General features: G+C 30.3%; 2 protein-coding genes across 3 annotated transcripts in view; both read right to left on the bottom strand.

Annotated features, from left to right (window-relative positions):
• jef (major facilitator superfamily domain-containing protein 6 jef) overlaps positions 1 to 20,071 on the bottom strand; it is a 92,223-nt gene that overhangs the window by 21,250 nt on the left and 50,902 nt on the right. The window lies entirely within an intron of this gene.
• Optix (optix) overlaps positions 6,562 to 20,071 on the bottom strand; it is a 43,901-nt gene continuing 30,391 nt past the window's right edge. Inside the window, exons 5-6 of one of the 2 annotated variants that reach the window (XM_070651607.1) lie at positions 7,787 to 8,010; positions 6,562 to 7,560 (exon numbers count right to left, since the gene is read on the bottom strand). In XM_070651607.1, the coding sequence (XP_070507708.1) occupies positions 6,968 to 7,560; positions 7,787 to 8,010 (817 nt within the window). In that variant the 3' untranslated portion in view covers positions 6,562 to 6,967. Of the gene's footprint in view, positions 7,561 to 7,708; positions 8,011 to 20,071 lie in introns of both variants that reach the window. The other variant, XM_070651606.1, reaches the window with a different exon arrangement.

Here is a 20,071-nt window from a genome sequence, read left to right as displayed (position 1 = left end):
TTCAAAAGTAAATAAAAAATTAGGAAATATACTGCAACATGAACCAACTGCCTGCCTTGACTCTCCTTCCTTTTTTGTGTATTATATAACCAAATACAGTAAGGAAAAAGTGGCAGAAAAAGAAACATGTCGGAATTTAATAAAAATGCAAATTGACAATCTTTCGTGCAAATATTAAGGCACGCACAATTGATTGCGTAATGGAAGGGAAAGAATTCGTTTAAACCGCCAACACTTCTTAGTAGAATTTTTTTAAATATTTATGAGTTAAATTAAAAGTTGTGATAGCACATTGTGACTATAAAGTTTTCATGAATAATTTTTGAATATAGGAAGACTATAGAATAATGAATTAAGTATAATGGAATTATTATTATTGTATATAGATTAATTAGAATAAACGACAATGTCGATTTATTTATGAATTAATTAATCATTTTTATTCTTTTCTCGTCACTGCCATGCGCATATCGGGTGAGATTGTCATGGCTAGGTCATTTCGAAGGAAAAATGTTTAAGGATTGAAAAAGGAACGAGTCTTTTGTAATCTTACTTTGAATATTAGTTACTTCGCTATTCGTACAGGTGAGATCCATGGCCTTCCTTAGATAAAGCCTAAAGCTGGCTCTATCGGTGGGTTCCGTCTACCAATTGACAATACTAAATGCAATACTATCTCTATGAACAGCTTCCTTCCAGGAGAATTGAGTCACTGTCGCTATCAACAGCTTTTTTCCAAAACCAACTTGCTCTCATTGCCTTCCAAATGCAATCAGTTTCCAAAAAATTCAATATCTAGAAACAAACCCATGACAAATTTAAGAATTAAAAGTGCAATCTAGTTAGTTTAGCAGTTTAATGACCGAGACCATGAATTGGGCTACATAAAATGTTATTGTAGAGAATGGGTCATGAGTGAGAGAATAAGGACGAGCGCCAGACCTATTTTTACTCCTTTTTAAGAGAAGGAGCAACATGGAAGTGTATCAGTTCTTTAGGGACGCTGACATTGTTAAATGAGTTAAAATACAGACTTCGATATGCAGGACATGATGCCTGTGGAAGCTTTAGTGTAAATAAGATCTTAAAATCTTAATTTTTAGAAAGCAAAAGATCAAGTGGTTCCCCAAAGACGTCATGCAAAGAAGACAAGCTCGAGATAGTATTGAATTTGGAATCGAGAATTGTTATAACTGACTAAGACGGACTCCGTGAAGTCCGAACTTTAGTGAAAGCGCAATTTTCGACTTTTGGTGTCAGGACTTCCAAAGTACTGTAAAATCTGCTTAATACCTTAGTCATTCTAATTTACTATTTCTGAATTACGCCCTAATACAATGTTGGGCAATTATTTGCAGTTTTTTACATTTTCAGACATTTTTGACGACTCAATAGTGAGACAAAGCATACAGTTTGCCCCACCACTATTCTATTTTATTGATAAAAACGACTTCCCAGAACTTCAGATTTCGTAGGACTTAAAATTCCAAAAATCCCTACCCCCAAAATATCACAATGTCCTCACCCTGTAGATTATATCCAAGATAGATGAATTGATTATATGAAATATAAATGTGAAGTGTGCAATATATTTCGATATATACATAGAGCGCTATGTGGTGAAATGAGAATGATTACCCATGAACATGCAATAGTTAAATTTAACGAATATCAATCAAACTTGTATCTTTTCATATCGGACATGAATTATATTTCATAATAATTTTCACCATTAATCGCATCACATATTGTTTGGATATAAAATTAGATTTTTTTCCACTAGTTCCATTGTTGCTGTACATTTTGCTCATTTTCTCACACATAAATGAAATTAATTAAATGCATCAACCAAGCAAAGTACCGATATATATCTTAGGCGCCTTAAAAAATAAATTTTTCACTGGAATCATGATTTGATGGAATGCCATTGAAATAATAAAAACATATAAAACAACTCAACATGCCATCACAAGAGATTGAAATTGAAATATTTAGAAATTTATCTCTGGAAAGTATAAAAAACATGAAAATTTTAACGCCATTCATGTTGGAATATATTCAATGTATCACTTCATTGGAAATATAAATCATGTATATAAATAATTGATCACTTTGTCAAAAACGCAGAAGCGTAGTTGAGCTAAAGGAATACAAAAAAAAAATCGTCATGTCATTGCCATAATGTATAATGAATGTATATATTTGTATAGTGGCGTGTATATTGTACGAAGGGGTGTCTTAGGATTTAATGACTCAGTTTTTAGTTGATTTTAGTCGTCGGTTACGCGCGACAATGGGCCCTCGTGCGTCCCAAGCAAGGAAGTAAGTAAGTAAATAAGTAAGTAAGTCGTCTAATCCATGAAAAATTCAATTGATTAAGGTGTAACAAAATCTAACCTCCTTGTTGGAATTGGATTCCTGTAAAGACCACCAACGGTACAACATTGGGAGTGCAGTAGTAAGAGGGATAAAAACAATAAATAATTTATGTACGGCACTTAGCCTCATAGTTTAATGGCCTCTGATGTCTTAGTGGTAGGAACATGCGACCGGGAATCACAGGACGTGGGTTCGAGTCACAATAGGAATCCTTTATTCTGAAATATGCGTTTTCCGTCACATTAACACCCTCCCAAACTCTTAATGGCGTTTCATAATAAATGAACAACCCTAGAAAACCTTAATTTTCTGATTTTACTCCGGGGCAGCCAAAACGAGGTCAGGAACCTCTTTACAAGAAACGACCAGATTTTTTGGATTCAATAAGAACACGGGACGCAATGATGCCTTAGTAAATGTGGCTAAACCACTCCTTCCTATTGGCGCTGTCATTTTAAGAGAAGATCATTTCCAACGTTCTACTCCTAGGCATGTATAGGAAAGGTTGGACAAAATTGATCAATTTGCCAGAATTTTTCATGAAAAATAATCTTTGCTAGATCGCCCATATGGACACCATATTTCCATAACCCTAGGAGGCTCTCAAAACCTGAGTAAACCGAGAACAATGTGTTTAAGTTGAACAAGCTCCAGAAAGCATGCTTTTTGCCTGTTAGAGTAAATTGTAACAATTAAGCACATAACCTCCAAAGAAACAAATATTATTCAAACCACAGACCCCCGTACTAGTTTTCTTCTTTTACTATATAAAATTTCCTCTCTCTTTTTTGTCCATAGGTATACACACTTATTATTACAATAATAATAATTTATAAGCAGGGACTTTAAATGGAAACCTTTTGTTTTAACATTTTGCATATCATGACGTTTTAATTTCGATATGAATGGACATGATTTGTTTTCTGTTTGGTCATTGATTTTTCGTTTCAACTTTGTGGGATTGGATTGAGTTATTTCTTTGAAGAATGTTGAGGACTTGATTAAGAGGTTTTGTAGGAATTGTGGTGCAAATAGCTGTTCTTGGTTGGGATTGAAGGAACTGAGAAGATCCAGTTAGATCTGAGATCGGCAAACTCATGTTTTCGCGACATACCTGCAGTTGGTATGCCTCGACTGAAATCGTACACGGCATACGGTTTATGAAGCAGTGGCACACTATTGTGTCATAGCATACAGGTTGTCCACCACTGTCATAGGCTGATATCGAAAGGAGCAAGTGCAAAAAACTGGATTTAGCATTTAAATTCCAAAGAAATGAAGCACGTGAAACACTTATTTGCTTAACTGATCGTACAGATAAGCTGTGATTCTTGCCGTCTCTCAGTTGACGTCCAAAACTGGAACCATCGCTGACTACCTTTAGCCAATCACCAATACCAAGTGCTAAACTGTCTCTTTCAATGACCTCTTTCCAGGAAGCATATTAAGGCAAGGATAACAACCGGAACTTATGAATAGAACCTAAAAACAATCAACTGCCACATCCAGCATGCTGCAGCATCCCTGAAACCCAATAAAATAAAGTGATTATTTATACATAGCCATAAAATCCACCACGATTCAAAAAAATTGCGAAACATTGAGCGATCGACGCCATATAACCATTACAATTCCGCTGTGAAATGATCTCGTTGATGGATCTAAATTGGTATATCTTCTAAAATAAAAAGCCTTTACTCATTCCATACACTCATTTCAAATCTTTTTTTTTGTTTCATTGCCTGCCTTACAATGTTTGTTTATTTTGTTGATTCTTATTTTCTTCTTACTGTTAAAAGATTGAATAGCCTATAGACCGAACAAAAGGGGCTTCAGCAGCAGTGAGTAAGTAAGAATAAAAGGAGAATGATAACCTTAAAATTGAAATGGACCGTGGAAAGAAAAGAATGAATTTTGAGACGTTAATGATGATGTCAGCATAAAAAATTTGATATTTTCATCTCATCTGTAAGTTTGTTTTTTATGGATGTGATTTGATTCCTCAAATAGTTATAAGATATATATTTTATATTATTTTTCATAATTTGTGATGTCTGTCATGTGATTGTTATCGCTCAATTTTTGTGATTAAGAGAGTTTTAGAGGATGAAGGTATTGTGGTTGTTTTGGGCACTTTTGGGGATTGTGAGCAAGATATGGACAAGGTGTGGATACATAGATTTACAAAAAAAAATTAAAAAAATCAATAAGAAGAATATCATTTACTTATTAGGTGCAGTTTTTAAATATTCGCTGTGGGAATCGAACCCAAACCTTTAAATACGTTTTTTGTCCGTTTGTCAAATCTATTAAACCGTTTTGCTTTTTTCATTCAGCAAAAAGACTATAAAAATGAGCATCAAATCTTTAATGACTGCATAATTCATCGTCTTCTTGTCACTAAATGTATGTATGTACACTGCAATGACTCAACAAAACATTAAGAAATTTCGCTTTATAAAAATTGTGATAAAAATGAAAATTTAAAATTTAACGGCAATTTTCGAACAAAACTCAATCAAGCCACAGAACCGAACTTTTTTAAAAAATCCTAAGCCAGTGATGAGCAACCTTCTGTTTTTCCGGGCACACATTATTAGTAAACGTCGATCAAAACCTCACACGGCATAAGGTTCATAATATTTCCAAAAAATTTGCGGCACAACCAGCTACCCACCAATGTTCTAGAATCTTGAGTATCTTTCACTGTCCTCAAAAAAACAACTTAAAGGCAAAGCTGCTCTAAAGAACTTAACTGAAAATGAGAATAATCTTTACTTACTTACTTTCTTGGCTGGGGCGCACGGGGACCCAATGCCGCGTTTAAAGAACGTCTGTAGACAGCTCTATCTTTAGATAACTTCTGCGTTATAAGAACGTTATAAGAATATTCAACGGAGAATAACCTTTAAGTCGTCACAAATGTTGAAATTTAAAATTGTTGCAAAAAAAAATGAAATGATGTAATAAATTTACTAAACTTATTGAAATAGTGTTGTGGGATTTGAACCTTCTAATGTATATGTTAAATTCGCATACTGAATGGATGTAACTTCTGTACCTTTAGCAATTTTCTATATTTTAAGTACCATCCCAAACTGACAATGAGCATTTTTATGAATTTGTTTGCAAAATTGAGCATATTCAATTATATTGATTGAGGATACATCATCACGCTCATATATGTAGATGAGTAATAAGGCTTCCAGAAGCCGATACCGAGTCCAAGACTTTCCGGGTAGTCCTCACTGAGTATGCTCACTGTCTGTCAGAAAACACTTGCTATAGCAATTATGAATCGTTTAATCAACAGCCAAAAATGTCTACAGCACAATAGCCTATCCAAGAAACCCTCAATCATCAAATTATCTCAATATCCACATTGCCATACCATGACTAAACATGATACCTCATCTAGGATCTTCAGATTGCCTTTAAAAACATCATTTTTTTTGGAATGTGCTATGCCAAGATAAGCAACAACTGTCCATCTCCATTAATTGACCATTAAGGCTTCTTTAAACATGAAGCATTTTTGAATCATGTCAGTCAAACATTTTCATACAGGCAGCTGCAATAATTATCACCTCATCCCATATGTATGTAGATCTGTGCATTTATTCTTTAATGCTGGATGAAACCTATATCTATGTTTTGTGAAACTATCATCATCATCATTTTTTTCATTGAGGCTTACCTCGAGGTTTCATTTTACAGTAAATTCCGATTATAGATTATTTGTGTATGTATAATTTTTGGATATATTGAATAGAGCCATAGTATAAAGGCAGTCAGTGAGCACATTTATATACAGTAAATACTGAAAATAATAAAAATGTATATCAGATCAATAAATCACCCTAGCATAAAGCCGTAACTGATTTTTTCTTTCTTTTACAGATTTGCTTTCTCGCTTGCGTTCCTTTCTGGATTGGCTTAGAAAGAGAAAGAAAAAGAGAGAAGAAAATTTTTGTGCGTTGTACATAGAAAAGCACATAAGACACGCCTCATTTGATTGACATTATTATTATTATTATCATTCTTTCTTTTTCATTCCTTCTTATTATTCCTATATTCACCACAATTCGGCTGGTTTCTGGATTTTTTTTGTATGGGAAGTAAAAATTGAAATTTCAATGTCGACTTGGATTCTTTTTTTTAAATTTTTATTTAATGCTTCATAAAATATTCCTATAATAATTTTTTAATTTCTTCATCTTTTTTTTTAATTCTTAATTCCATTTTTTAATTCTGTTTAGATTGCATTTTTTCATTATTTTGAGTGTTTTCAATTTTTTTTTTCTCATAAAAATTCTTGTACTAGTAACTTTTGAGTTGAGTCTGCGGACAGTCCACAGAACACAATCCGAAGTTCATCATATTTTGTGTCTAAATTTCTTCTTTTTTTTCACTTCCTCTATGGGAAAAATTAAATTTTATTTACAATTTTTTGGGGTCCGTACACTTATGATGTCTGTACTGTATCCATACTTCCAATACACTTAGTGCCTACCACTCAATAGACATCATAATCAATTGACCCACAATACAAAATAATTATCATTTACGCATTAACTTCTTGCGGTAGTCACGAGCTTTCTTTGCCTCTCGATTGCACAGCTGTTGATGGTGGCGACGGCGACTCAAATGGACGATGTAGTTGACTCATTTGTGATATTCTTGCCAAATGTCCACCATTCAATATATGAAGTGAATGATGCTTTTGCGTCGGTAAAAATGTCTGTCCAGGTATTGTTGGACTTGATGATGTCGTTATGACATCACTTGATGCTTGAGATGCTGATGATGTTGAATTGATACGCGTAGGCGAATTTATTCGTATTCTCAATGGTGAGATTTGTGTTGCGGCTGCTGCTGCCGCTGCTGCTTGTTGATTTAAGTGATGTTGAAGGAGTGTCTGATTTGGACTTCCATTCTGTTGTTGACCGTTAGCGACACATGCTGCAACCATTGCTGATATAGCTGCATTTTGTGGTAATTGAGGTTGTGGACGAATAAGACCGCCTGGCAAGCTATATGCTGCCTGTGATTGTGAAATTGTCGTTGAGGTTCCTGTTTGTGATGTCGATGGTGTGATTCCGATCGGTGGTGAATGTGTTGGTGATCCATTCTCACCTATTCGATAAGGCATTCCGGGTAGAAATTGTCGATTAAATGAGTCTGTAAATGGATAATAAAAGGAAATTGTTAAAATTTTTTGAAAACTTTTTGAAAATTTAAAAATTTTAAAACCGTTAAAATTTTCAAATTTTTTTACATCTTGATGAAAAAAAATTATTTAGGCATAAAAAAGTCTAGTTATACTCACTTGCAAATCCAGCAACATTAATGTGTTCACCAAAACGAAATGATTGAAGCGACGCAAAATTACGATAATCTTTCTCACCACGCGAGTCTCTATGCTCCTCAGCAAGTCGCTCTAAATCACGATCATTAAGTCCCGAACTTGAATTAGGACTATGCTGTGATGTCATTGATGGTATGGGTGAATGAGTACCTAATGATATATCTGAATCACTATCGGAATCTGTATCGGGCGACAATGTAGGATGTAAATGTCGTCCACCAAGATTATTTGAGTTATTTCCTGAAAGCGGCGGTTGATTTAATCTGTAATTATAGATGAAACATATAGTATTAGATATCAAGGTCAATTTGCATTTGATGTAAAAATATAGTTATAATGTCGATGGCTCAATATAACAAAGGAGGTGATGAATAAAAAAGGGTAAAGTCATTGTATTTGAATGAGTGATTTGTGCGCATTTTGTGATTTTATGAGAAAAAACGATCAAAAATTTTTTAAAAGATAACCGTCAAAAGAAATTTGAATTCAAAAACCACGTGTTTTTTGCATATTTAAGTTTAAAATCAATAATTGAAGCATTTAAATGTTGTTTTAAGGCACAAAACTTATCAATAAGTCAAAAACTCGATGGCACAGAGCTAATGCTTCAAACCAGAGCTCTCTACGATGTCTTATTGCTGAAATATTGCAATTCAACCTGCCAGCCAACCAAAGTGAATCAAAACGCGCAATTTCCTCATTAATGCTCTATAAATCGATGCGAAATTGCCACCAGAAGGTATATAATTTAACGCTATTATTGTCGATGCCGTTTTGCTACTGTTACTACGCACAACGTTGTATTATTTTTCTATTTGACTAAAGATGAAAGGGATAAAAATTCTGTATATTTTTTTCACATGACTATAATAATATTTGAGAAACTGAACTGCACAATAATAAGGCCGAGAATCTCACACCACCTAATCAGTCGAACCCCTTTTTTTCAATCCTTTTTTTTTGGTGAAATAACAAAAATATTTACTAAAATCATTCTCATTCTGTTTAATCAACTGTGTATCGTAGAAAAATTTCGCCTTTATTTCTCCAACGGAACCTGGTTAGTTGAAATGATGAGACATTTATTTTGAATAGAAAATGATACGTTACGATGGTTAATGAACGTAAAATAGACGATAGGGTTATAATTTGATTTTAGTCAGGTCCCAAAAACATCATCGAATTTCAATTCCTCTATTGACAGTCTAGCATCCATAATGTTTGGCTACCTGATGGCGACGAGTAAAAAGGAATTGATACAACAAACAGAAGTACAGAAGTGAATCGAAACCACAGAAAGTTTGTCTTGCAATTAAATACTTTTTCATTCTATTCAGTTCCATTCGACATCATGGATAAATGCCTCAAGACTAATAATAAGGCTGTTGAGATATTTACCAGATGATGAATGAAATTCTCATGTAAATATTTACAGGTTCACTCAAAAGGACTAAGAGATAGAGATGAAATGTCTCTTAATTGTGTCGCGCTATGCCTGTATACATCATGTGTGGATGTTTGAGGTTAGAAAACAATATAAAGTGGAATGTTTTTATTTATAAACAATGGAATAGAATCGCTTTTACTGTCTCAAGTGTACATAATTATAAGAACTAAGAACTTGGAGAAATGCGTATAAGAAATGTTGGTAAACATGTTTGATTGACTCTTGAGTGTTTGCTTCCTTTTGTCTTTGATTCTTTTTTTTTTTGGGCACTTTTTATGTTTGATGGATTTTTGTAGAATAAAGCCACCATTTTTATTGTTATAGAATAGCTGTCGCGACAAGTAAATTTAGAGTTTGTTGAGTGCAGTGAGCTGGGTATCTTGCTACCGACTTTAATTTATTTAAGAAATGGTTGAATGGAGTTACTTGGTAATTTTAATGGCTGCTCAGCATGGTATAACATTTGTGAGATTTTAAGTGAATTTCTTTGAAAATATCAAATTTAAAAATTTTTAAAACTTTAATTATAACGGAATTCAAAAATTCACATTTAACAATTTTTGAAAATTCCAATTTCAACTTTTTTTAAAAGTTTAAATTTCAAAAGTTTCAAAATTTCTTGTTTTAACAACTCAAGTCTAAACGGTTTAAAAAACATAACTTAACGTTTTTCAAAATTCAAATTTTAATGATTTTTAAAAATTCAACTTTTTAAATTTTTCGAAAATTCAAATTTTTACAATTTTCAAAAATTCAAATTTTTCCAACTTTTAAAAATTCAAATTTTTACGATTTTTAAAAATTCAAATTTAAAAGATTTTCAAAAATTCAAACTTATACAGTTCTTAAAAATTCAATTTCTTAAGTTTTAACTGTTTTCAAAAATTTAAATTTTAATGGTTCTAAAAAATTTAAAATTCAACGATTTTCAAAAAATTCAAAATCAACCGTTTTCAAAAATTCAACTTAAGCATTTGTAAAAATTCATATTTTGACAACTTTTAAAAAATTCAAAATTTTAACGGTTTTCAAAATTTCAAATCTTGCAATTCAATTTATAGAAATCAAAAACTACTTCCTATACAGCCAAACTCATTCCCACAACAAGAAGCAAATCCACAAGCCATGAAAATAGAAACATTCATGAATTCCCATAGGAATCCGGTAGATGAAAATCTTCAACTATTAACATTGCAATATCCATTTATTGATTCAACGAACCATAGAAGAGGAAGAAGAATTGAAGTAAATCTAATATCAATTAGGAAATGCACACAGTAACAACATAGTCAGTCAGTTTACCCTCATCTAAGACTGAATTTCATTTGTACAAATTGTAATGTGATAACTTTACATCATCATCATGTTGAAAAATCAGTTTAGGGAAATTTCCCTTCAATTGCTATATTCTATGTTGTTGTTGATGTTGCTTCTAATTCACATAAATTATTCTTTTGGTTCAACTATTAAATAAAATTATTATTCAATTAGAGAATATAAATTTAAAGAAATATGAAACTTTATTTCCATTTTCAGAAAAATATGCAGGATCACAAAAATATGTTACACAATAGAAGTGATTTTAATTCCTCCGTTCACCGTGTGGTTAAGGCAAACAAGATTGTGTAATGATAAACCACGTCAGAAATATCACGGATTATGTTGAGATTATTTTGATATATATACTCAGGTTTTTGTTAAGAGAATCAAATATTCATGTTGCATTAGTGCATCAAATTTCCTCTTTTAATCCCCCAATATCACAATGTGTGGCAGTGGTGAGTAATTTGTGTTCCGCGGAACAGCAGAGTTCCGCCACAAATATTTGAAAATGTCATTAACCGTTTGTCGTGTGTGGTTTCTGTCCGTGCTTACCACCAAGGTTTGGGGTGAACAGGGTTGTACCCACGAGAGGGGCACGGACCCCTCCCTTTCGAGAATTACAATACCGTTAATTTTTAACGTATTTTTGATTTTTAAATTTTTTGTTTGCTTTTTTTAAAAAAATTCAAAAAAAACGGTCAGCCCACGAGCAACAAAAAGGTTGCCCACCACTGATATATCTGGAAGGACTGGAAATTCAATTTATAGATCAACATCAACAATTTTTTTTATTATATTATTACAACTTCATACAACACTCAACGAGAGCGATTATAGCATCTTTTGTCCATATTATACTTCAATTTTATGTCTGCCTACTTTCAATATTCTTGTTCGAGGGTCACTTAAGTGAAGAAAGGAAAACATATTAAGGAATAATATGAAAAATTCAACTTGAAGTAAATTAAATTTATTGAACAGCAATCAATGTCCCTTTACTGAATTTATATTTCCTTCATCTTATTGTCGATCAATGTCAAGTATGGATGGTAGGTGAGAAGTTGGGGACAGTTTAATTGTTGAATTTGTATTTAATGGAAGCTGTTGAATTTCTACAATTTATTGAAAAAATTCAAAGTTTGAATTTTTGAAAACCGTTAAGATTTGGATTTTTGAAAATTGTTAAAAATTAAATTTTTTAAAACCGTTAGAAACAAAGTTTGGATTTTCTCCAAAATGGTCATGTTTGAATTTTTGAAAACTGATAAAATTTGAATTTTTGAAAACCGTTAAAAACAACATTTTGATTTTCTTTAAATTTGTAAGTTTGAATTTTTGAAAACTGTTGAACGGAAAATTCAAAATCTTATGAATCTTTTAGGTTTAAATTTTTGAAAACCGTTAACATTTGAATTCTAAAAAACCGTTAATTAGAAAATCCCTTGGCATTTCCAAAATCAATTTCGATGCAGCAATCCAACTGAATTCTCAAAACTTGTCGCCTCAAAAAATTCGACCTAAACGTCCAAATCAAATTACACATCACCCAAATCACGGCTATCGATTTAACATTTTACTCGACGTGATGTATATTTTGTAGCTCGACAATATGAGACGAGGGAGAGCTGTCGATTGAGGTGCCTTGAAGGCACAAAACCTTTTTATTCAAATTTTTATTATTATCTACATCCTAACCTCATTATCAATGTCCTTTTGTTCCTATGCTATATAGCATTACAAATTGAATTATTTACACATGCGTGACGTCCATATGAAGCCGCAAATGAAAGTATAAATTTCGACTTTATTACTCAGTTATTAGATTCACATAAAAGTAATCATTGTCGTTCATTGTTGTAGCTATAATATTCAAAAATATCATTTTTGAGCAGGAACATGAAAAAAAACACAAATTTTTTTAACTCGATGAAAATCACAGAAAATGAGTTTTACATAAAAGTCGACATAGACACAGCACAGTAAGATTGATGAAGGAAGGAAGATGTCAAAGAGAGCAAAATGGCCTCGAGGTGAATTTCAGTGATTGTATCACAATGAAAATATCCTTTCGCATGAGAGGACACATCAGCAAGTTAAATCAGGATACAATTTTGATTCCTTATTCTCCTTTAACTCAATGACAATGGGGGTAACTGGAGTTTATTTCATTATTTTAGCTTGTGATATTCATGTATGGAGGAAGCAAATAAATTGGTTTATGATGAGAATTGTTCCGTTTTTATGGTTCTTATTTGATTATGTCTTACTTTAAGGTTGATGTTGAGACTATTTTGGTTTGTGACTGTTTGGAATCGAGCAATTTAATTTTCTGAAATTCTCATAAAAATTCAAAGAAAAATGTCAAAAACTTCATAACTTGAATTGATTTTGTTTTTTGAATTTTTTTGATTTAAATTTTTGAGAACCGTTAAAATTTGAATTCTTAAAAGTCGTTAATAAGATATTTTTGATTTTCCCAAAATTATTTAAGAATGAAATTTTGAATTTTCCAAATTATTCAAATTTAAATTTTTAAAAAGCGTAAAATTTTGAATTTTTGAAAGTTTTTAAAAGAAAATTTTGATTTTCTCCAAATTGTTCAAGATTGAATTTTTGAAAATCGTTAAAATTTTAATTTTTGGAAATCGTTAGAACGAAAATTTTGATTTTCTCCAAATTATTTTGTTCGAAAAATCTTTCAAATTGTTCAAGCTTGAAATTTTCAAATCCGTTAAAATTTGATTTTTTGAAAACCGTTAAAAATATAATTTTGTCATCTTTTGAACTTCAACTCTTGCAACAGAAATTCAAAATTTTGAATTTTTGATCTTCTTTCAAAATTCAAAATTCAAATTCAAAATCAAAAATTCAGTTAAAATTCAAATTTTGATTCTCCGTTATTAAGAAATTTCAAGAAAAATTCAGAATTCAAATTGAAAAATTCAGTTTAATTTCAACTTTCAAATTTACGTTTCTAAAAATTTTCCATTTTAGCCCAATTCTTCATCAAAATACCTCAAAATTTTCCATTCCTTCCAGCATTTTAAACTTTGTTTGAAACTGTTTGACTACAAATCCACTCAATTTCAACATTTAATATCCCCCTCATCATAGTAAAAACTGTCTGTAATACAGCACATCCCACAAAGGAACTTCTCTATTCCATTCCAAAGTAAAACACACAAAATTGGCAAAGAAAAAGAAAGCCAGGATCAATTCTTGATCTCAAAGAGATACAAAAAATTCGATTTTCAAGAAGATTACTTTTGTTCCTTTATAATGAAGACTCTATGATGATGATGGAATCAAATTTACTTGCAGTTTTACAAAGGAACAAAGTCTTTGAAATGAAAGTAAATTATGTTTTGGTTAAGTTTCCTCATGCACATGTGGATTTGTAAAGGATTTCCATGACTGATGATTGATTCTCAAGTTACAGAGTGAGCAAAGAACTCTTTAATTTAGGTCAGAGAGCAGTAATCATGGTCATACAAAGACTAAACTCAAATTTCAATGCTGTTTATTGTTTCAAAGGATCATTGAGGCATAAATCATATCCCCTACATTTGAAATTTGATTTGAGTTCTATGCAAACAAATTGAAATTTAATGAAGTCACATAATTTTCACTTCCACATTTCATGTCTTGATAATGCCACCCTATACTTTATTCATGATTGTGTATCTACATCAAGATCCCGGAATGAACAAAAAAGGTAGAAAAAAGAACACAAAAAATCCTTCAAGTAAAAAGGGATTGATATCTTCATCCAGGAAAGCATGTCATGTCAATCTCAACTATGTAGATCCTTTAAACAAACACTTTTTTATTTACTCCGTTTATCCGATTTCACTTTGTTACAATAACAGAAACTGCTACAATAACATTTATGCTCGTATGCTAACATTCATCATCCATTCATTTGTAACGCGAGAAAATTGAACATTGACGATGTTCGTGTACAGATACAAATGTCACTTGGCAGCTTAAAATTACACGCTATTTAACCCTCAATGGATGATTGAAAATAGATATACAGTATAGCGAGGGTGGATGGATGTCGGAGAATTTTTCTTCCTTATCTTGATGTTTTTGCATCTCTCGACACGAAATTTGTTGCAATTATGATTGAAATTTATTTATGACGACAGACTTTTTGATCGATTCTTTTTTCTTTGAGGGGGTGGAGATGAACAATTTTCACTTCCGAAAATCTCCTTTACATCTCAATTTCTTTCTTGATAAACGATAACAATGATAATCATAATGTTCATAAATGAATAAATTTCTTCCTGATTTTTGAATTTTTTTATTGTTGAAAGTGAGGGGTGTGCAACTGTGAGGGATTGAGAAGTTGTGGATGTAAATTACAGATTTAAAAACAGGATGTCAAGATTTATTTCAAAAAGTAACTCGAAATTTGAAAAAATTTAATGATTTCAAAATTTCATTTTTCTTATCAAATTTTGAATTTTGAAATAGTTTTAAATTTTTGAAAATGTAACGAATTTTAAAATTTTTGACGATGAACAGATTTCAAAATTTCCAATGATTTAGTGAATTTTTGAAATTTCAGTAAAGGTTGAAAAATTTGAACCTTTATCAGATTTCAAAAATTTGAATAATAAATTTATATTAATCGAATTTCAAAATTTTGAAAATTTTATAGATTTTGAAAATTTGATTATTTATTTAACGAATTTCAAATTTTCAAATAGTTTAAAGTTATTAAATATTAAATAGTTTAAAGTTATATTAAAATTTCAAACCGTTTTTTGAATTTGAAACACATACAAAATTTCAAGATTTCAAAATTTGAAAGTTCTGAACATTTAACAGATTTAAAAATTTCAATTTTAGAGTAGATTCTAAACCAAAAAAATCTGAACAATTTTGAAAGTTCTGAACAAATTTTAAGAATTTAACTATAAATTCAACATTAAAATTCTCACAAAATTCATCAAAAATTCAATAATTCCCAAAATTTAAACATCCCAAAAACTCTACTGCACACCCCGTGCCATCATTTCCATAATTCATAACATTTCTTTCAACGCCTATAGTGTCTGTAACTGTCGTCCCCTATAAAATTATATTTTGACACAACAATAAAAATGTATATTTTTGCTACCTTTTCACCCTCGCATATACACACACCTTTAATGTACGTTAATAATACGCAAATACTAACTGACTGACTGCATAGTTCCTCGTCTTCTGTTCACTTGTAATTTTATTGTGTAACATTTTAATCTTTTTAAGAAAAATTTTGATCTTGTTTTTTTTGATTATTTTAAATTGATGTTTGCTTAGAGGGTCGCTAAAGCTTTTTAGCTGCTTTCTTTTTGCATCTTTTTTAAGGAAAATATTTTCACTTCTTATTATAAGATTGAAAGGATTTTGTACGGATCCTGGCAGAGTAGTCAATAATGATGGGTTAAAATTCATGATAAAAACACGTGTAATGTCTTAGTATTACATCACCAACAACGAAATGAACATGCCCGATGGGGGTGAGAATGTTAAATAGATATTAGGTTGCTCTTGATGATGTACATTAGTCTTTTGATTTTTTACTGATGTTTTTCGCATGAATAACTTACATAATGTATATTTAATCGCATCGTTTACACCCGAAATTACACAAATACTACAGAATAGACAAATTAATGAGTACGAACAAAAGTTTTTGTTGTTGTGCTGTATGTCGAAAAAAAAATTTAAGTTAATAACATTATCGTATTTCAAGTTGGCTTCTGACATACGTTAGACTGAAAAATTACGGATGATGATATTATGGCTGGGCATATTTTGAGCTGGTCTGATTTTGATGTGAGTGGGCTAAGGATTTTCGGGGGATGGCAACTTTGAATTCGGCAACTTAAAGTCAACTAAAAGTTTTAAAGCTTCAAAATTTATATTCTTGAAAAAAATAATAATAACTTCAATTTTTTAAAATTTTGGTCTTGAATTATGAAATTTTAAAAATCTTTCATAGATATTTTTAAGAATTCAAAATTTAATTAAAGATAACGAATTGAAATTTTAAATTTTAAAATTTAATTCTCTTAAGTTTCAAACTTTATTTCTTGAAAATTTCAAGTTAGCTTTTAATTTTAAAAAATTGTAGATTTTTAAAACCCAATTTTTTTCAAGTTCAAAATTCAATTCAAAATTTTTAAATTTTAAATTTCTCGTTTTGAATTTTTTGAGAAATTTTAATTTTAGAGTTTTTATAAATTTCGAACTTTAATTGGTTTCAAACAAATAAATTTAACAATATCAATTTTCGACTTTAAAGATTTTCAATTTACATTTTCATATGTATAAATTTTAATCTTTTAATTTCAAAATTTTCAAAATTTAAAGTTTTAATATTTTAACTATCAAAGTTTCAAATTTCAATCTACAAATTTTTTGGAATTTTAAATTTCAATCTTTAAGTTTTTAAAAATTTAAAATTTATTTTTTTTAATTTTCAAATTTTCAGATTTAAGTTTTAAAAATTTTAAAACCTCGAATTTCAAATTTTTAAATCTTGGTCAGATCTAAATTTTTTGTTTAAATTTAAATATGGATTCTAAATAAATTAAATTTAAAAAATTGAAATTGTTGAAAATTTTCAAATTTCAAAACTTGAATTTATGATCAAAATTTGACAAAATCTTTGAAAATTTCTTTTTGAATTCAAATTTATTCACAATTTTAAATTCTTCAAATTTTTTCAAAAATCTGAATTTTAACCTAAATTTCCACAATTTTAACAGCCTGCATTTCCCCTGCTGCATACATAAATAATCTGATACTTTATTTCGGAAAAAAGATTTCTGAATGATTCCTCTGTATCAATCTGCCGTTCTAATCTGTTCTTTGCTTATTTTTTAAAAAAGAAACCAGGTGGTCGCATTATTCGACAAGCTTTAGAGTCTCAAAAAAAAATAAAAGTGAAATAATGAAAAGGTCTTTACTGAGTGATTTGATACGATTTTGTTCTTTCATATACTTTTTTCATCTCAATCAATTGTTGTAGCTATTAAATTTTATAATCTGACATTAATAGTTTTAGTGTATGTCTCCAATGTTTTCAGTATCCGAATGATTAAACTTGCATTTGCTTTCATCTTTTTTTGATTTTTTCTTCTTTCTACAGCTCAAAAATAAATATTTTTTTTCACTTCTCTCACACTCTTAACTTGATATTGATGAGTTACAGGTTTAAATTTTTTTATATTCTTTTCTTTAAATGAACTCACTTTTTGAGATGTGTAATTTTAGGACTTTTTCAAGGTTCTTAATGAGGCATGTGAGTTAATCTTTAAAAGGCACACAAATAATGTCTTATGTCTTATAAAAAAAGCCTTTAGTTTATGAGAGTTCGGGTTGAAATTTATCTTGCATGGATGGGTATGGACATGAGGAGTTAGAAGTTCTTGATTTTGATGCAATTTTAAATGACAATTTTGAAATTTTTCACAATTTGATGAGAAACTCAATGTAACTCTTTCCAGACCAGCTTTACTAACGACGACCACAACCAATGAGCATTTAAAGACTAAAAATCTCAATTTCCAACAGACCTCATTTATGAACAGCCCCCAAATTTATATTCAAAAACATGAAAATCACATGCAACTCTTTCTAAAAAAAATTCAAATTACCCAAAAAAAAACTCCCATTCATAAATCAGGTCTGATGATTTGCATTTGAAACTGCATAATGAACCTTCAAACCTGGTTATTTTATTTAATTTTTTAAACGTTTCCTCATTTCTCAAATGCTAATTTAAATATATATAATATTATTTAACTTATAAGGTACGCAACATTGAAATAATTTATTTCAATTTTTTAATGAAATAATTCACTTTATTGAGTCATAAAAGGCTTGCTTCTTATTACTTTTTATATCGTATTAAAGTGTAAAGTCGAATCCGACAATAAATTTCTCAAAAATTAAATTATAATCTGTTAATGATCGCACATAATTTGTTATGGTTTTAATATAATGAATAGGGATAGCGTGTGGATATTGGCAAGGTATGATGTATGGCGCATTTTTAAGAGTTTTGGCTATTTTTTTGAAGATTTTGAATTTTTTAATAAGATTTTATTTAAAATTGTTAAATTTTAAAGAATTTAACTTTTCAATCTGATTGTAGGTAACAATCTGGACCAAAAAAGACATCCAACATTTCAATTCGAAAATTTCGAAACCAATTTCGAATTTTTCGAAAATGATTTCGAATCCAGTTTTAAATTTTCTAATTTGGAACTTTGTGAAACTAATTCTGAATTTAGTTTTGAATATCTCAAATTTTATTCAGAACTTTTCGAAAATAATTTCGAATCCAAATTAGAACTGTTTGAATATAATTTAGAATAATTCGAATCTAATTTCGAATTTGGTTTTGAATCTAATTTCGAATTATTTGAATCTATTTTCGAATTTAGTTATTCGAATCTAGTTTCGAACTAACGAATCTGGTTTCGAACTATCAAATTTGATTTCAAAATATCGGATTCGAACAAGATTTGAATTTTGGGAACTTAATTTCGAATATTTTGAATCTAATTTCGAATTTTTCGATTCAATTTTAAACTCATGAATGCTTTAGAATTGAATATAAACTCGCTAAATCTAAGCATCAATCTCATCAACTCAATAATCATTTAATGCAAAAAAACCATCAATTGCAATCACTCAAAAAGAGAAATTAATCACCAAACCGCATCTCCTATCATCTACATTCGCAGTTAAATCAAAAGCTGAACAGTAGCAAGAGGAAATCGATCATGACGGTTTTGTATGATGGATATAAATTAATTAAACTTGAAAACAACATTCACAATTTTTATTAAATTTCACACTAAAGATGCTTGGCCATAAATAAAGTTTCTTAGAATTATTCTCAATTCTCAAATTATTTTTACACATCAAAAAGTCCAAAATTGCTCGTTTGTTATTCTTCGATGCACAAACAATTTCCTTCTCACACACCAAATATGCTGAACGAAGAAGAAGAAAAGAAGTCAGTCGAAGAAACGAGAGCAGTAAGTAATAAATTATGATATGTTGTTTTCTGTATTGCTGATCAGGAGTTATGCTGCATCGCTTGCGTTTAAAGAATTTTAGCTCACTGTAAAACAACTTCTTCTTGACTGCTTTACTTTTGCTATGCAGAAATTGCATTTAAAAAATATAAATTTTTTCATCTCTTTAATATTGTATAAAAAATATAATAAAATACAGTAGCATGAATAAAGTTGTTGTCTGTTCCTGCGCACGATCAATTCATTTATGGAATCGGAAGAATAAAATTTAATGTCAATCGTTGGCTTTTTTTTACCTTTTTATAATGTATAGTGGCGTAATGAAATTAAAAATTATATATCAGGGATGCGTTTAGTGTCGAGTCTAATCAGCCCGAGTGACACAAATGAAAAAGGGTTTGACATGGAGCTTTTAGGGGTCTGCTTAGCTTCATTTGCTAACAACAAAAGAATTTGGAGTCATGGGAGCTATATGGAGACTTGTGGAGGACTATGGAGTCATAT

Source organism: Chironomus tepperi, unplaced genomic scaffold (assembly GCF_022539635.2).
Source record: "Chironomus tepperi strain 1889 unplaced genomic scaffold, CSIRO-AGI_Ctep_v1 contig_465, whole genome shotgun sequence".
Classification (NCBI taxonomy): Eukaryota; Metazoa; Arthropoda; class Insecta; order Diptera; family Chironomidae; genus Chironomus; species Chironomus tepperi.
This window is presented reverse-complemented; position numbering and strand designations above follow the sequence as displayed.